The sequence below is a fragment of the Melitaea cinxia genome, chromosome 6 (assembly GCF_905220565.1).
Source record: "Melitaea cinxia chromosome 6, ilMelCinx1.1, whole genome shotgun sequence".
Classification (NCBI taxonomy): Eukaryota; Metazoa; Arthropoda; class Insecta; order Lepidoptera; family Nymphalidae; genus Melitaea; species Melitaea cinxia.
The window spans coordinates 14,413,448-14,425,655 of record NC_059399.1 but is presented as its reverse complement, the minus strand read 5'-3'; the positions used below and the strand labels follow the sequence as shown (position 1 = coordinate 14,425,655).

General features: G+C 34.6%; 2 protein-coding genes and 1 pseudogene across 2 annotated transcripts in view; 2 read left to right on the top strand and 1 right to left on the bottom strand.

Annotated features, from left to right (window-relative positions):
• Nucleotides 1-2,616: 2,616 nt before the first annotated feature.
• Nucleotides 2,617-5,351, bottom strand: LOC123654764 (annotated as a pseudogene).
• A 1,587-nt stretch (nt 5,352-6,938) lies between these two features.
• On the top strand, nt 6,939-7,926 carry LOC123654763 (vegetative cell wall protein gp1-like). The gene is made up of 2 exons (XM_045590649.1): nt 6,939-7,836; nt 7,904-7,926. Exons 1-2 carry the CDS (start codon nt 6,939-6,941, stop codon nt 7,924-7,926), a joined length of 921 nt encoding a protein of 306 aa, XP_045446605.1.
• Nucleotides 7,927-7,940: 14 nt separating this feature from the next.
• Nucleotides 7,941-12,208, top strand: part of LOC123654414 (protein transport protein Sec24A) — a 42,745-nt gene continuing 38,477 nt past the window's right edge. The window contains exon 1 of the mRNA XM_045590322.1: nt 7,941-8,143. Coding sequence (XP_045446278.1) covers nt 7,983-8,143 — 161 coding nt within the window. The 5' untranslated portion in view covers nt 7,941-7,982. The remainder of the gene's footprint in view (nt 8,144-12,208) is intronic.

The following is a 12,208-nucleotide window of genomic DNA, read 5'->3' as shown; positions in this document are numbered from 1 at the left end:
AATGTACCGCCTACTTACTCAAATAATGTGAAAGGATTTGAATAGCATTATTGTAGAAGTAGTGCCTAGTACGCAAAAATAAAATAACAGTCACAGCAGTGGCTGTTGCGCTGGCGGTCGCGGGTTCGATCCCTGCTCACAACACATTTGTATTAGCCATGTAGATGTTTGTCCTGGTTCTGGGCCTTTCTGCTTGTGTATTGTATGTATTTCCAGTCCTCACAGTAGAAAGTCCTTAAGGCCGTTGAGTGTGAAGCGTTCATTTATTATTTATTTTCAACTCAAAATTGTAAACAGTATTGAGGCGTACTATTCCGCTACTTTTAGTACACTAATTATAGTCTATATAAAAAATAAGCGAGGACTATATATATTTTGTAATTACTATATTTCGATCTCGTAATATCATTACTTTTTCCATTAGTATGTCATATGGTTCGCATCTTACTATATTATACTCACAAAGATAAAGCTCAAAATTAACAATAAGTATTATTACAGATTTCGGAATTATTGTTTAGCAAACACGTTTAAAAACAAACGAGATTTTTCTTTCCTACTTGATAACTATATTAAATTAATTGATACAATTGATTTTTGTTAATATGTTTTTAGTAAAGTGAAATGTAATAAACTATATCTACTGTACGTAAGTACAGACAATTTGAACATCAAAAAGATGACATTAATGCTTTAATATTACTACTTCGGAGAGAGTAAATCATATGTTTTACTCTCTCTGACTTTCAATAAGCTTTCTGTTATTTCTAATTAAATGATGTAGGAAACCATATAAAATATAAACTACATACAGATTTAATACAAGAAGGGACTTAATTATGATTAGATATAGTTATTTGTATTCAAGGTGCGCCCATTAGTCTGCAACAAAAACCAAATTTTTACTTATTGAATTATGAAAGCCAAGAAATAGATAAATATGGCTTATAATAATGTATGAATTAGAATAACAAATGTTTTAAAAGAAACGATTTTTTTGTATTAACCGACTAAGAACAGGAGGATGTTCTCAATTCGACTCTAATTTTGTGTGTGTTATGCCATATTTACTGGATGCACTGATTTTGATGATTCTTTTTTTAAATCGAAAGCTGGTGCTTGTCGTGTCCCATTTAAATTTAATCGAGTTCTAAAGAGCACTTTTGAGTTATTTCTACTAATGTGTAATTATTTGAGTATTTTTTCGACTACAATACGAGTACGTTTTGTTACTTATCTGTATACATTGAAGTCGTTTTTTTTCATTTGCAAGCAAACAAATATTTATAATGTTAATCGTGTTTGCTGACAAATGAAAAAAAACCGAATTCAATTACATCGACGAGTAATACAACGTAAGTAGATGAAAAAAATTAACAAACATACATACATACATATACATATATATGACTAACCTCCTCCTTTTTTTGAAGTCGGTTAAGAAGTGATTTTAGTTACATTTTTATTGATTTTAAATTGATGTTTATGTTTGTGTTTTTTTGTAGATCATAATTTTTATTTTTTATCATAATTGTCTTACACTTAAAATTATATATATAAATTAGAAATGTACTCGTGGAAGTAAATTTCTATCATCAACAACTACCAGAAAAATTTATGTTAAAATCATTTTAATTAGATTTCTTGCACCATTATTTTGTGTAATACATTTGACCGATTATTTATCGAAGATATCATTTCAGATTTATAAAAACACCATTATCTAGTAGCTATTAGTACAAAATACTACATAGTGATATTTTATGTCTAATAAGTGTAAGGTATGACATGTTGTGATAGGAGTACATGGTTTCGTGCTTTTGATATGTTAAAACCTGTACTAAAAATGAAATAAAATCCTAGTTTTTATAATCCAATTTGTTTGTGTTCTACATTTAAACTACCTTAGATAACGTTTAACTTGATTTGATCCAAATCAAGACCACATTCCTTCGTCATATTTATTTTTTACTAGCTGTGCCCGCGTCTTCGTCGGCGTGGAATTCAACAAAATAGTTATTTTTTCAGTTCGCAGTTATAAAATAAAAATAATAAATAAAAGTAGCCTAAGTTACTCCTTATTACATCAGGTATCTACCAGTGAAAGTCTCGTCAAAATCGGTCCAACCGTTTCAGAGATTAGCTGGAACAAACAGACAGACAGAGAGACAAAAATGATAAAAAATGTTATTTTGTTATATGTACCGTGTATACATCCTGTAAAAAGCGGTTATTTTAATATTACAAACAGTCATTGCAATTTTATTTATTTGTATAGATTATATCAACTAGCCCGTTGGCGCAGTTTGCAGTGACCCTGCTTCCTGCTTTGGGGGTTATGGGTTCAATTCCCGCCGCGAGTGTGGGTGTGATATCATCATCATCATCATCATCATATCAGCTCACGGACTGCTGAGCATAAGCCTCCCCTAATGCTTTCCACGACGATCGGTCCTGCGCAGCACGCATCCAGCGGCTTCCCGCGACCCTGACCAGATCGTCGGTCCACCTCGTGGGGGGCCTGCCAGCGCTGCGACGCCCGGTACGCGGTCGCCACTCGAGAACCTTTCCGCCCCATCGGCCATCTGTTCTTCGAGCTATGTGCCCTGCCCATTGTCATTTCAGGTGTGCGATCCTTCGAGCAATGTCGGTTACCCTGGTTCTCCTACGGATATCGTCATTTCTGACTCTATGACGTAGGGAAATACCAAGCATTGCCCTCTTCATCGCCCGCTGAGCGACTTTGAGCCTTCTCACGAGGCCCATATTCAGCGACCACGTTTCGGATCCGTATGTCATCACTGGCAACACACACTGATTGAAGACTTTCGTCTTCAGACACTGCGGAATATTGGACGCGAAGATTTTTCGTAGTTTCCCGAACGCTGCCCATCCGAGTTGGATTCGGCGAGAGATCTCGTTCTCGAAGTTAGACTTACCTAGCTGTATAGACTGTCCTAGGTATATGTATTGGTCAACACCTTCGAGAACAGTGTTCCCAATGCGAACTGGAGCGGGTGCGACATGGACTCTTGATATAATTTTCGTCTTGTCCATGTTCAGCTTAAGACCCACTCTTTGGGAGACACTGTTGAGTTGCTCGAGCATTGTGCTCAGGTCTTCCAAGGTCTCAGCCATAATGACTACGTCATCGGTAAAACGGAGGTGGGTACTCGCCATTGATGTTGATGCCGAATACTTTCCATTTCAGAAACTTGAAAGCGTCCTCCAACGCCGTGGTAAACAGCTTCGGGGATATGACATCCCCTTGCCTCACGCCTCGCTGAAGTGGTATTGGTTTCGAGCTTTGGTCCTGTAATCGGACCGACATTGTGGCGTTAGAGTATAAGTACCTCAGCACCTCAACGTACCTGCAGTCCATTTGGCACCTCTGGAGAGCCTGCAGCACAGCTCATGTCTCGATCGAATCAAAGGATCGAATCATAGTCCACAAACGCTAAGCATAATGGCAAGTTATACTCCTCGATCTTCTATATAACCTGCCGCAGCGTATGTCTGTGGTCTATGGTGCTAAAGCCTCTACGAAACCCGGCTTGTTCGGGAGGCTGGAAGTCGTCAAACCTGCGTGCGAGATGGTTCGTAATGACTCTCGTAAACAATTTGTAGACATGGCTTAGAAGCGAGATGGCCTTTAGTTTTTCAGCAGGGTTTTATCACCCTTTTTGAAGAACAGGAACCTCGCCGCCACCTCACCGAACACCACCGCGCTTCTACTCCATGCCGTTGGCGTTTTGCCCTCAAAGATGACGGAATTGAAGTCTTTGGAGGACCTTGAGTACTGGCTTACTTGGCTCTCAAAAGCTCAGTTGTGATTCCGTCATCAGCCGGCGCCCGGTTTTTAAGTTGTTTGAGAGCACTACTAATCTCGTACAGGCTGACGTCTGGGATTTTTTCGGTTTTGTGCCTTGTTAATTTGGCTCTGGGGTCGTTTGCCTTGATGTTGACGGACGGTTTCCGTGTAGTGTATAACTGGCCTCGGCCTCTGCTCACGATCTCGCTCAGGATTTCAGGCTTTAACGAGATGACGCTGCCATCGTCGGCTCTCAGCTGCGCTAATTGGCTTTGTCTGCTGCTGCGTTAGTTGGGTGTGATATATATGTATTTATTTATCTAAAAAAAAATATATATCAGCCGGCTGTAATATGTATGAGGGTGTAGAAACGTAAGTTTTTTAAATCATATTTAGTACTAACCTTAAGTCTATGCAACTATAGTTTATTAAATCAACTTTTTAATAAGGCACCCCTAAGATGAAGCTACGTATTTTGTTACGCAAGGGCAAAGGGGCTGCACCTTCCGAAGCGCCAGAGAGGTCACGCAACGATGTTTCAATACACAAATTGATTTTTCAAATAATAATTAAGAATTTAATTGTTTTTATAATCGAACATTCATCAACAGTGGTCGAACAAACAATAATTAATAAAAATTAATTAATTTGAACGACAAAAATAAAAATTAAGGTGGACATTTGTTTAATTAATAATAAATTAATAAAAGACGGACAAACAGTTTTTACATTCGAACAATAACGAAAAAACGACGAACAAATATTTTTAAAAAAGTAGTAAAATTTTATGTTGCGCCAATTTATAAGAGTAAATTTATTTAATTTTTTAAAAATAAACATCAATCGAACAAATGGTAATTTTAACGAACAAATAATAACAAACGACGAACAAACGATTTGTTTATAAAAAATAGTAAAAATAGCTTTCAGCCGCCAGTCGTAAATATTGTATTATATTTAATTTAATGCAATTTTATTATAAAACTATATATTAAAATTAAGTTCGCAATATTATATTATAAATAAATCAGAATCTCAAATATTCTCTCTCCTCTTCTGCCTTTGCCGTTTTTATCGATTACTATCTACAAACAAACCGGTAACAACACTATCGCTCGGTGACAGCAACTTCTCGGAAATAGACTCGGATCAATCGCTCGACCGATTCGCATATTGTACGAGGGCGAGCGGCCTGTGTTGGTAAGCAAATCCGAAACAACACGACCGATAACTTTTGTAATTTTTAAGTTTAAAAAAGGTTTAAAAGAAGTACACATAATAATGTAATTAAAATACTTACATACATACATATGAAAGGTAACGACATCTTTTAGTAAATTTTACGTGGCAGATCTCTTTTTGTATCAAAAAACAGAACAGCTATTTTGAAGGACGTTGATTCAATCGCGCAACTAGATTTAGTCTAGTGATCAGTGCGGCTGCAGCCTGCAACTAGTTTTATAATGCAATTAGTTTTGTACGCGTAGCACGCGTAAGACCACTTGGACTTATACTTTGACTGAGGGGAACGCCTGTACATTGCTATTGCTACTCCGCTCCGTGTTGTTTTATGCCGTGAAATAAACAAATGGATAGAGTATAACTTAAATTTCTGATTACAACGACACTTTTATAAACACGTTTTTACGAACACTAACATACGAAGAGACGGTTTTCTTTCATCTACTTTTATTGTATTTGTACTACTTTGTTTTAAAAACACGTGTCATAAAAAATTAATACTCTACTTCGTATACAATAAAAGTAATATACTACACTATATTCTAGGTTCTTTCCAACTTAAAGTTTACCTTATTTTACTTAATAATATTTTTAGGAGAAACAAACTTATTTATTTAAAAAAAAAAGACAGAAAACCGAACACTTAACTTCTATTTATTACTCATTTTTACAAATATAACAATTATCACAAAAATTAACCTTAACCACTAACTTAATCGAAAATAATGACCGAGAATTACAATTTAAATTAACCAAGCAAACAACCGTTACTTTGAATATAAAAATGATCAAAGCACTCGTCATGAAACAACGACCTATCGTTCCGAAAGCCGAAAAGCAAAAGAGCCCTCTGAACGGGTAGGGACTGCTTTTATTGACGTTGTTGCATGACGTTACAAAACGTATTAGCCTGTAGGGAACTATTTTTATTAACACTGTTGCACGACGTCACGAAACGTATTAAAATAATCGATATTATGCTAACAATATATTTTAATTCTTTTAATTTCTGAAGTATTAAAAATACTATTACTCATTACAAGCACTATCAAAACGCATTTGATTTGACGTCCAAAGTCAAAAATCAATCCTTGTCACCAGTAGAGGGCGCCCAAAATCGCTCAGCCACGTAAGTCAGGGTCGTATTTTTCTTCCCAGATTTATTCTACAAAGTTATTCCATCGTTCTGTGACAATAAGTGAGAATGATATAACAACGCAGACGTGTGCTTAAAGTTTTTTTGTGTTTTAACATCGTCCTGCCAGCGGTAAGTCCAAAACTTCGTTTGCCCTTCCGTCATTCTTAGTGAATTAGCATTAATTAAACATCATTTTTGATATCAAGTTTATCATCGCAATACAAACAGATCGCAACTTGATTTTAGTCTAAAGAATAACAATACTGCAATAAAACGATGCTACAATAAAATATAAAATATTTATATAATTTTCCAGATTGACAAGCCATGGCTCACATACCAAATCAATATAACAGTTTTCCTGCATCTCAACCTTCAATGCAACAGTATAATCAAATTCCTCCGAGCCAAGTCCCTGGGCCTAAGAAACAAGATGGAAATTTTAACCCAGGACCAATAACAGGATTTAATAGTCAAACAAATCATTACAATCAAAGTGCAAACAGTTCGCCAGCTTTCAATCATCCAGGGGTTTCTACTCCACAAACAAGCTTACAATCTTCGCCCATGAGATCATCAGTTAAACCTACAGTAAATCAAAATTCTATCCAAAACATTCCACTGAACTCAGGAGTCCCCATTGCATCTACTGCATCATCATCACTTTTCCCTCCTGATGCCAAGCAGCCTCAAATAAACAACAATGCTCCACCTTTAATTCCTTCTAGTCAATATGACCAACCTTTTATGAATGGACCAACATCTGGGCCAGTAGGAAATGTAAACAATTTTCCTCCTAAATCTAGTTCTTTTAGTCCAACTCCATCAAAAAACCTGCCTCCTACAAGTTCTAACTATGGACCAGGACCAATAAATCCGGCATTTGGAGGTAATCAACGGCTACCACCAACATCTGTACCACCAAATTTTAATCAGCCAAATTTTCCACTAAGCGGACATCCACACAGTGATCTTAGAAACAGTCCACTAACAACTGGACCTCCTGGTATCATACCAATGTCAGGTGCACCTAATATTCCCAGGCCACCTGTGTCTGGTCCTCCGGTAGCTCCATCAAGAAATAATGCAATAAATGGGCCCACTATGTTGGGACCACCAACATCAATGCATGTGCAAACGAGAGCACCAACATCAGTACATGGTCAGATGTTGCCTTCAACGTCAGCACATGCTCAAATGGGCCCTCCAACATCAGCACATGGCCAGATGGGTCCATCAACATCAATACCTGGCCAAATGGGTCCACCAACATCAATTCCCGGTCAAATGGGTCCACCAACATCAATATCTGGTCAAATGGGTCCACCAACATCAATACCCAGTCAAATGGGTCCACCAACATCAACACGTAACCCGATGGGGCCACTAATGTCAACACATAACCAAATGGGTATTACATCAGAACATGGTCAGATGGGACCTCCAAAAGGATTACCTAGTGGACCGTCATCTTTGCCAGCTAACCTTAATCCCAGACCGCCTATTACAAACCAGCTACACAATCAAATAAATAATGGACCTACAGAACAACAAGGTTATATTTCTAGTCCACCAAACATGTCAGCTGGGAAACCAGGCTTACAAAGTGGGCCAATGTTAGGTCATGCCCCTGGGTCTGCAAGTGGTACAAGTGCTCCTTCAAATTCTAACATGCAAAGTAGATATCCACCAATGCCGTATAAAAATTTGAGTCCTCAACAACAAATGCAAGTAAACCAAAATATTGCTAAACAATTTCCGACTCATAATCTATATGGTGTGACTCAACAAATGAATAATTTGAGTGTAACAAAACAAGGTTTCGATCAGCTATGGGGTCATCAGATGGTAGATCTTATGCAGTGCAAGAATATTTTACCGGAGTATTCCGAAGACCCACCGGAAATAAGGCTTGGGCATCAATTTGCCGAGTCACCAAATTGCAGTCCTGAGTGAGTACATTTTAATATACTTAATTAGCATTTTTAGAAGTTTGAATACATTTGTATTTATGATTCATTTGTATATACGGATTATTTTAACATTGCCATTACTTTTTATGATAGAGGCTCCCTGCACTGATAGATATTTTTTAACCGACTTCCAAAAAAGGAGGAGGTTCTCAATTCGACTGTATTTTTTTTTTAATGCAAATGAGGTAGAAGAGGGTTGGTTATGTTTGTGGAGTGTGTTGTTATTGGCATACTTCTTAGGCTGAATGATTTGACAGATTTTAAAATATGAAGTCAGGTGCTACATTTATCATATTAGTATAAGAGACTAGTGTCTTAGTTAGGTTTTTGGTTTTGATATACTATTAAACTTGTGTTTATTTTTGATTTTATTTTAATAATTGTTTTTTTATTATTATGGTAGAACTCATGAATTATATTTAGATACTACTTGTTAAACAAATATATGTATGAAGCTTTATCAATAAGGCTTTTATGATATTATCCTTGCATATTATTTTACAACTTCAAGCGTTCCTTTCCACTATTCTGCAAATTCTTTTGCTCATCTTTTATTAGTTTAGATATTTAAGATATTGGTAGTTTTTTAATTTTCTAAATTAGTGCAGATTGTCTTTCTTTAATGTTATTTTGCGAGTTAAATACACACTAGATGTATTTAATGCTATCATACTGAATAGATTAAATGCCAACAATGAGTACAATAGAAAGTATCTAATGAAAGTAAATAACACATGGTAAATAAATAATCTAATGAAATCAAAATAATACAAACATTTGTTTGAATAGTATTAAATAATACTTTGCAGAATTTTAACAAAGAATCGTTTTTAATCCTGTTGTTATTTTTTATTTGTTTATATGTAATTCTCTTAGGGCTTATTTCACCAATTGTGGATGAAGTTATTTGACGGATGACCAAAAAAAGTAGACTGTGACACGTAAGGTAGAATAGGCCATTAAGACCTTTTTCTCCTCAATTAATAAACTACATCTTTAAGATATAATTTATGCGAATAGAAATATCTCATAAATATAGTAGAATTAGATGGTAACAAAGAATAATGAAAAAAATAAACATAATAAAGTAACAAAAAATAATGGTAAAAAATAAATTATTATGTATTTATTTATATATTGTATAATTATGTATTTATATTATATTTTTATTATCTATATGTTTAGATTGTACACGCTAATTTTGCGACTGTTTTATAAGTTTCCTGTAGCAGGACTACTGGAAGAGATTCCATCATGGGATAAGTAGTGCCTTTGTACCAGCATTGTTTATAAGAGCTATTTCCTTTTGCTTTCCTAGTGTACATAAATTGTTAAATAAATAAATAAATAAATGAATCAAAAACTTTTTAACTGTCGGATGCTGTCCATTTACCAAGGAAGGCTGTATAGGTTATATAGTATTTTAGTACCTTTTTCCTCAAATTAACGCGGAAGAAACCGTGTAGCACAGTTAGTGATTTATAAAACTAAATAAAATATGTTCGAATAAATAAGACAGTACCAGTTTTAATCATGGTTAAGGATATGAAAGTATTGGATTATTTATACAATAGTTTCGGATATTTCACCTTAAGTTGATTATGGATATTAGATTTTTTAGGTATTGAAAAATATTTATACATATATTTGGCTGTGATTTGTATATCTAGATAGTTTTACGAGTTATTGGAGATAGAAAGCCGGTTCATTAAATGGGTCATAAATCGTAAACGGTAAATTGTACAAAAAAGTTTACAAGAAACAAAAGATGCGAAATTTTATTCTCTATAATAATTGTTTCAATAACTTTTGTCCTAAAGTGCATAGCTTCCGACAAAAACGGTTTTTCAAGATGGCGCGTGAACCGTTCCTTCTGAATTTGACAACATTTTGTGATTTTATACTCAGTAAGTGATCCGAAATTTTGTGCGTGGTTAAATTCTATTTTTTACGTGACAACGTCTAATAAATCGATGTACGCCGGCTGCATGCACGAAAAAATATAACCCATTGTCCGGTTACGCCCATTGTCCCGTTACGCTTATTATATACTTTTATTTATCTCTCGTCCACTCGATTGGCCTATGCGTCCGAGGAGACGTTTTGTTATGCCGTTGTCACGTTAAAATATCGTCCGTAAACCAACTTTACAGACAACCAACTTTACTGGCCTACACAGTTTCGGATAGATTTTCGTTTCGAATATCTGACAGTTTCGGTCAAGATTACGGAAATATAATGTATATATATAAAAAAAAAAAAAAAAAAAAACTGATAAAAACAGTTTGTTTGAGTTTTAGTTTATCATAATAGTTATCTTATCTTAACAGCCTTATTACTATATAAATCTAAAATATTAGATCTTAAGGTCATTTGAAGTTTTTTTTTACTGTAGTTATTGTATTGCGTCGAAGATTTAAACTAAACAGAAAATTTATCTTACGTTATGTAGTTCTATTGTCTTTTTCTTGTTTTGCTTTAAAATATTGAACTATTTAATTTCGATATTAAATCGACGCATTGGCGCAGCGGTCACACTGGCTGTTGCGCTGGCGGTCGCGGGTTCGATCCCCGCTCACGACAGATATTTGTATTGGCCATATAAGCGTTTGTCGTGGTCTGGGTGTTTGTGCTTGTATATTGTGGGTTTTCACTGAGTGTGAATGGTTTATTTATTATTTATTTAATCAATAGGTACATATAATAAAAATGTAAATGTAATATGTTTGTGCACGTTAATCTCAGAAACGGCTTATTCGATTTACATGCGGTTCCACTAATATATTGTGGTAAGCTTCACTTAACACGTAGTGTTTGTTTCATGCCAATCGGTTCATAAATAAAAATGTTATGCCAATTTAAAGAATCACGTTGAACATGTAAATACCTAAACAATGGTGTTTAAATTATCCAAAATAAAACAAAAGATATAACCAAAAAAATGTTATCCAAAGTCACTATTCCACACGGAAGAAGTCGTCAGCTAGTCTAAAATAAGTAACGTGAGAAAAATGTTACAATTACAATATTTTTTTAATAAAAATATTACTAGTTACTTCACAAAAATAGCTTTTTTTAAATGTATGAATATTTAATTCTTTGAAGTATTTACTCAAATACAAAACTAATTAGTCTCAAAAAAATATAAGTATCTTTTTAACCGACTTCCAAAAAAAGAGGAGGTTCTCAATTCGACTGTATTTTCTTTTAATGTATGTAACTTTAGAACTTTTGACTGGGTGGAGCGATTTCGACAAATTTTCTTTTGATCGAAAGGTGGTGTGTGTCATTTGGTCCTATTTAAATTTATTTGAGATCTAACAACTAGGTACTTTTCGAGTTATATCTAAAAATGCGTTTTTACTTGACGCTTTTTTTGTCGACCTACGTTGTATTATACCACATAACTTTCTACTGGATGTACCGATTTTGATAATTCTTTTTTTGCTAGAAAGGGGATATCCCTAGTTGGGTACCATGATAAGGAAACCAGGATCTGATGACGGAATGCCAGAGAAATCAAGGGAAACTCTTGAATATCCGCAATAACTTTTTACTGAGTGTACCGATTTTGATAATTTTTAATTTAATCGAAAGCTGATGTTTATCATGTAGTTACATATAATTTTATCGAGATCTGATAATTACTTTTTGAGTAATCTTTGATAACGCGTAGTTACTTTACTATTTTTTCGTAAATCTACGTTGTATTACTCGTCGATGTAATTGAAGTCGGTTTTTTTTCGTTTGCGAGCAAATACAATTATTTTATATATTTTTAAGCTTGAGTTGTGCTAGATGATAAAACCGTTGTCACTTCCTCTACTTATTTAATTGTTCTTAAAAATATATAATTCTGTATATAACATTAGAGAATGACGTATCTCTAACTCTCATAAAGTAAATTACGCTCCCTGAACTTGGCCCCTCTTTTTTCGATTTTGAGTTTTTTATTTTTTATTATTTGTTCGTCGTTTGTTTGTTATTGTTCGAATTTAAAAATGGTTTGTTCGTCTTTTATTTATTTATAATTGATTAAACAAC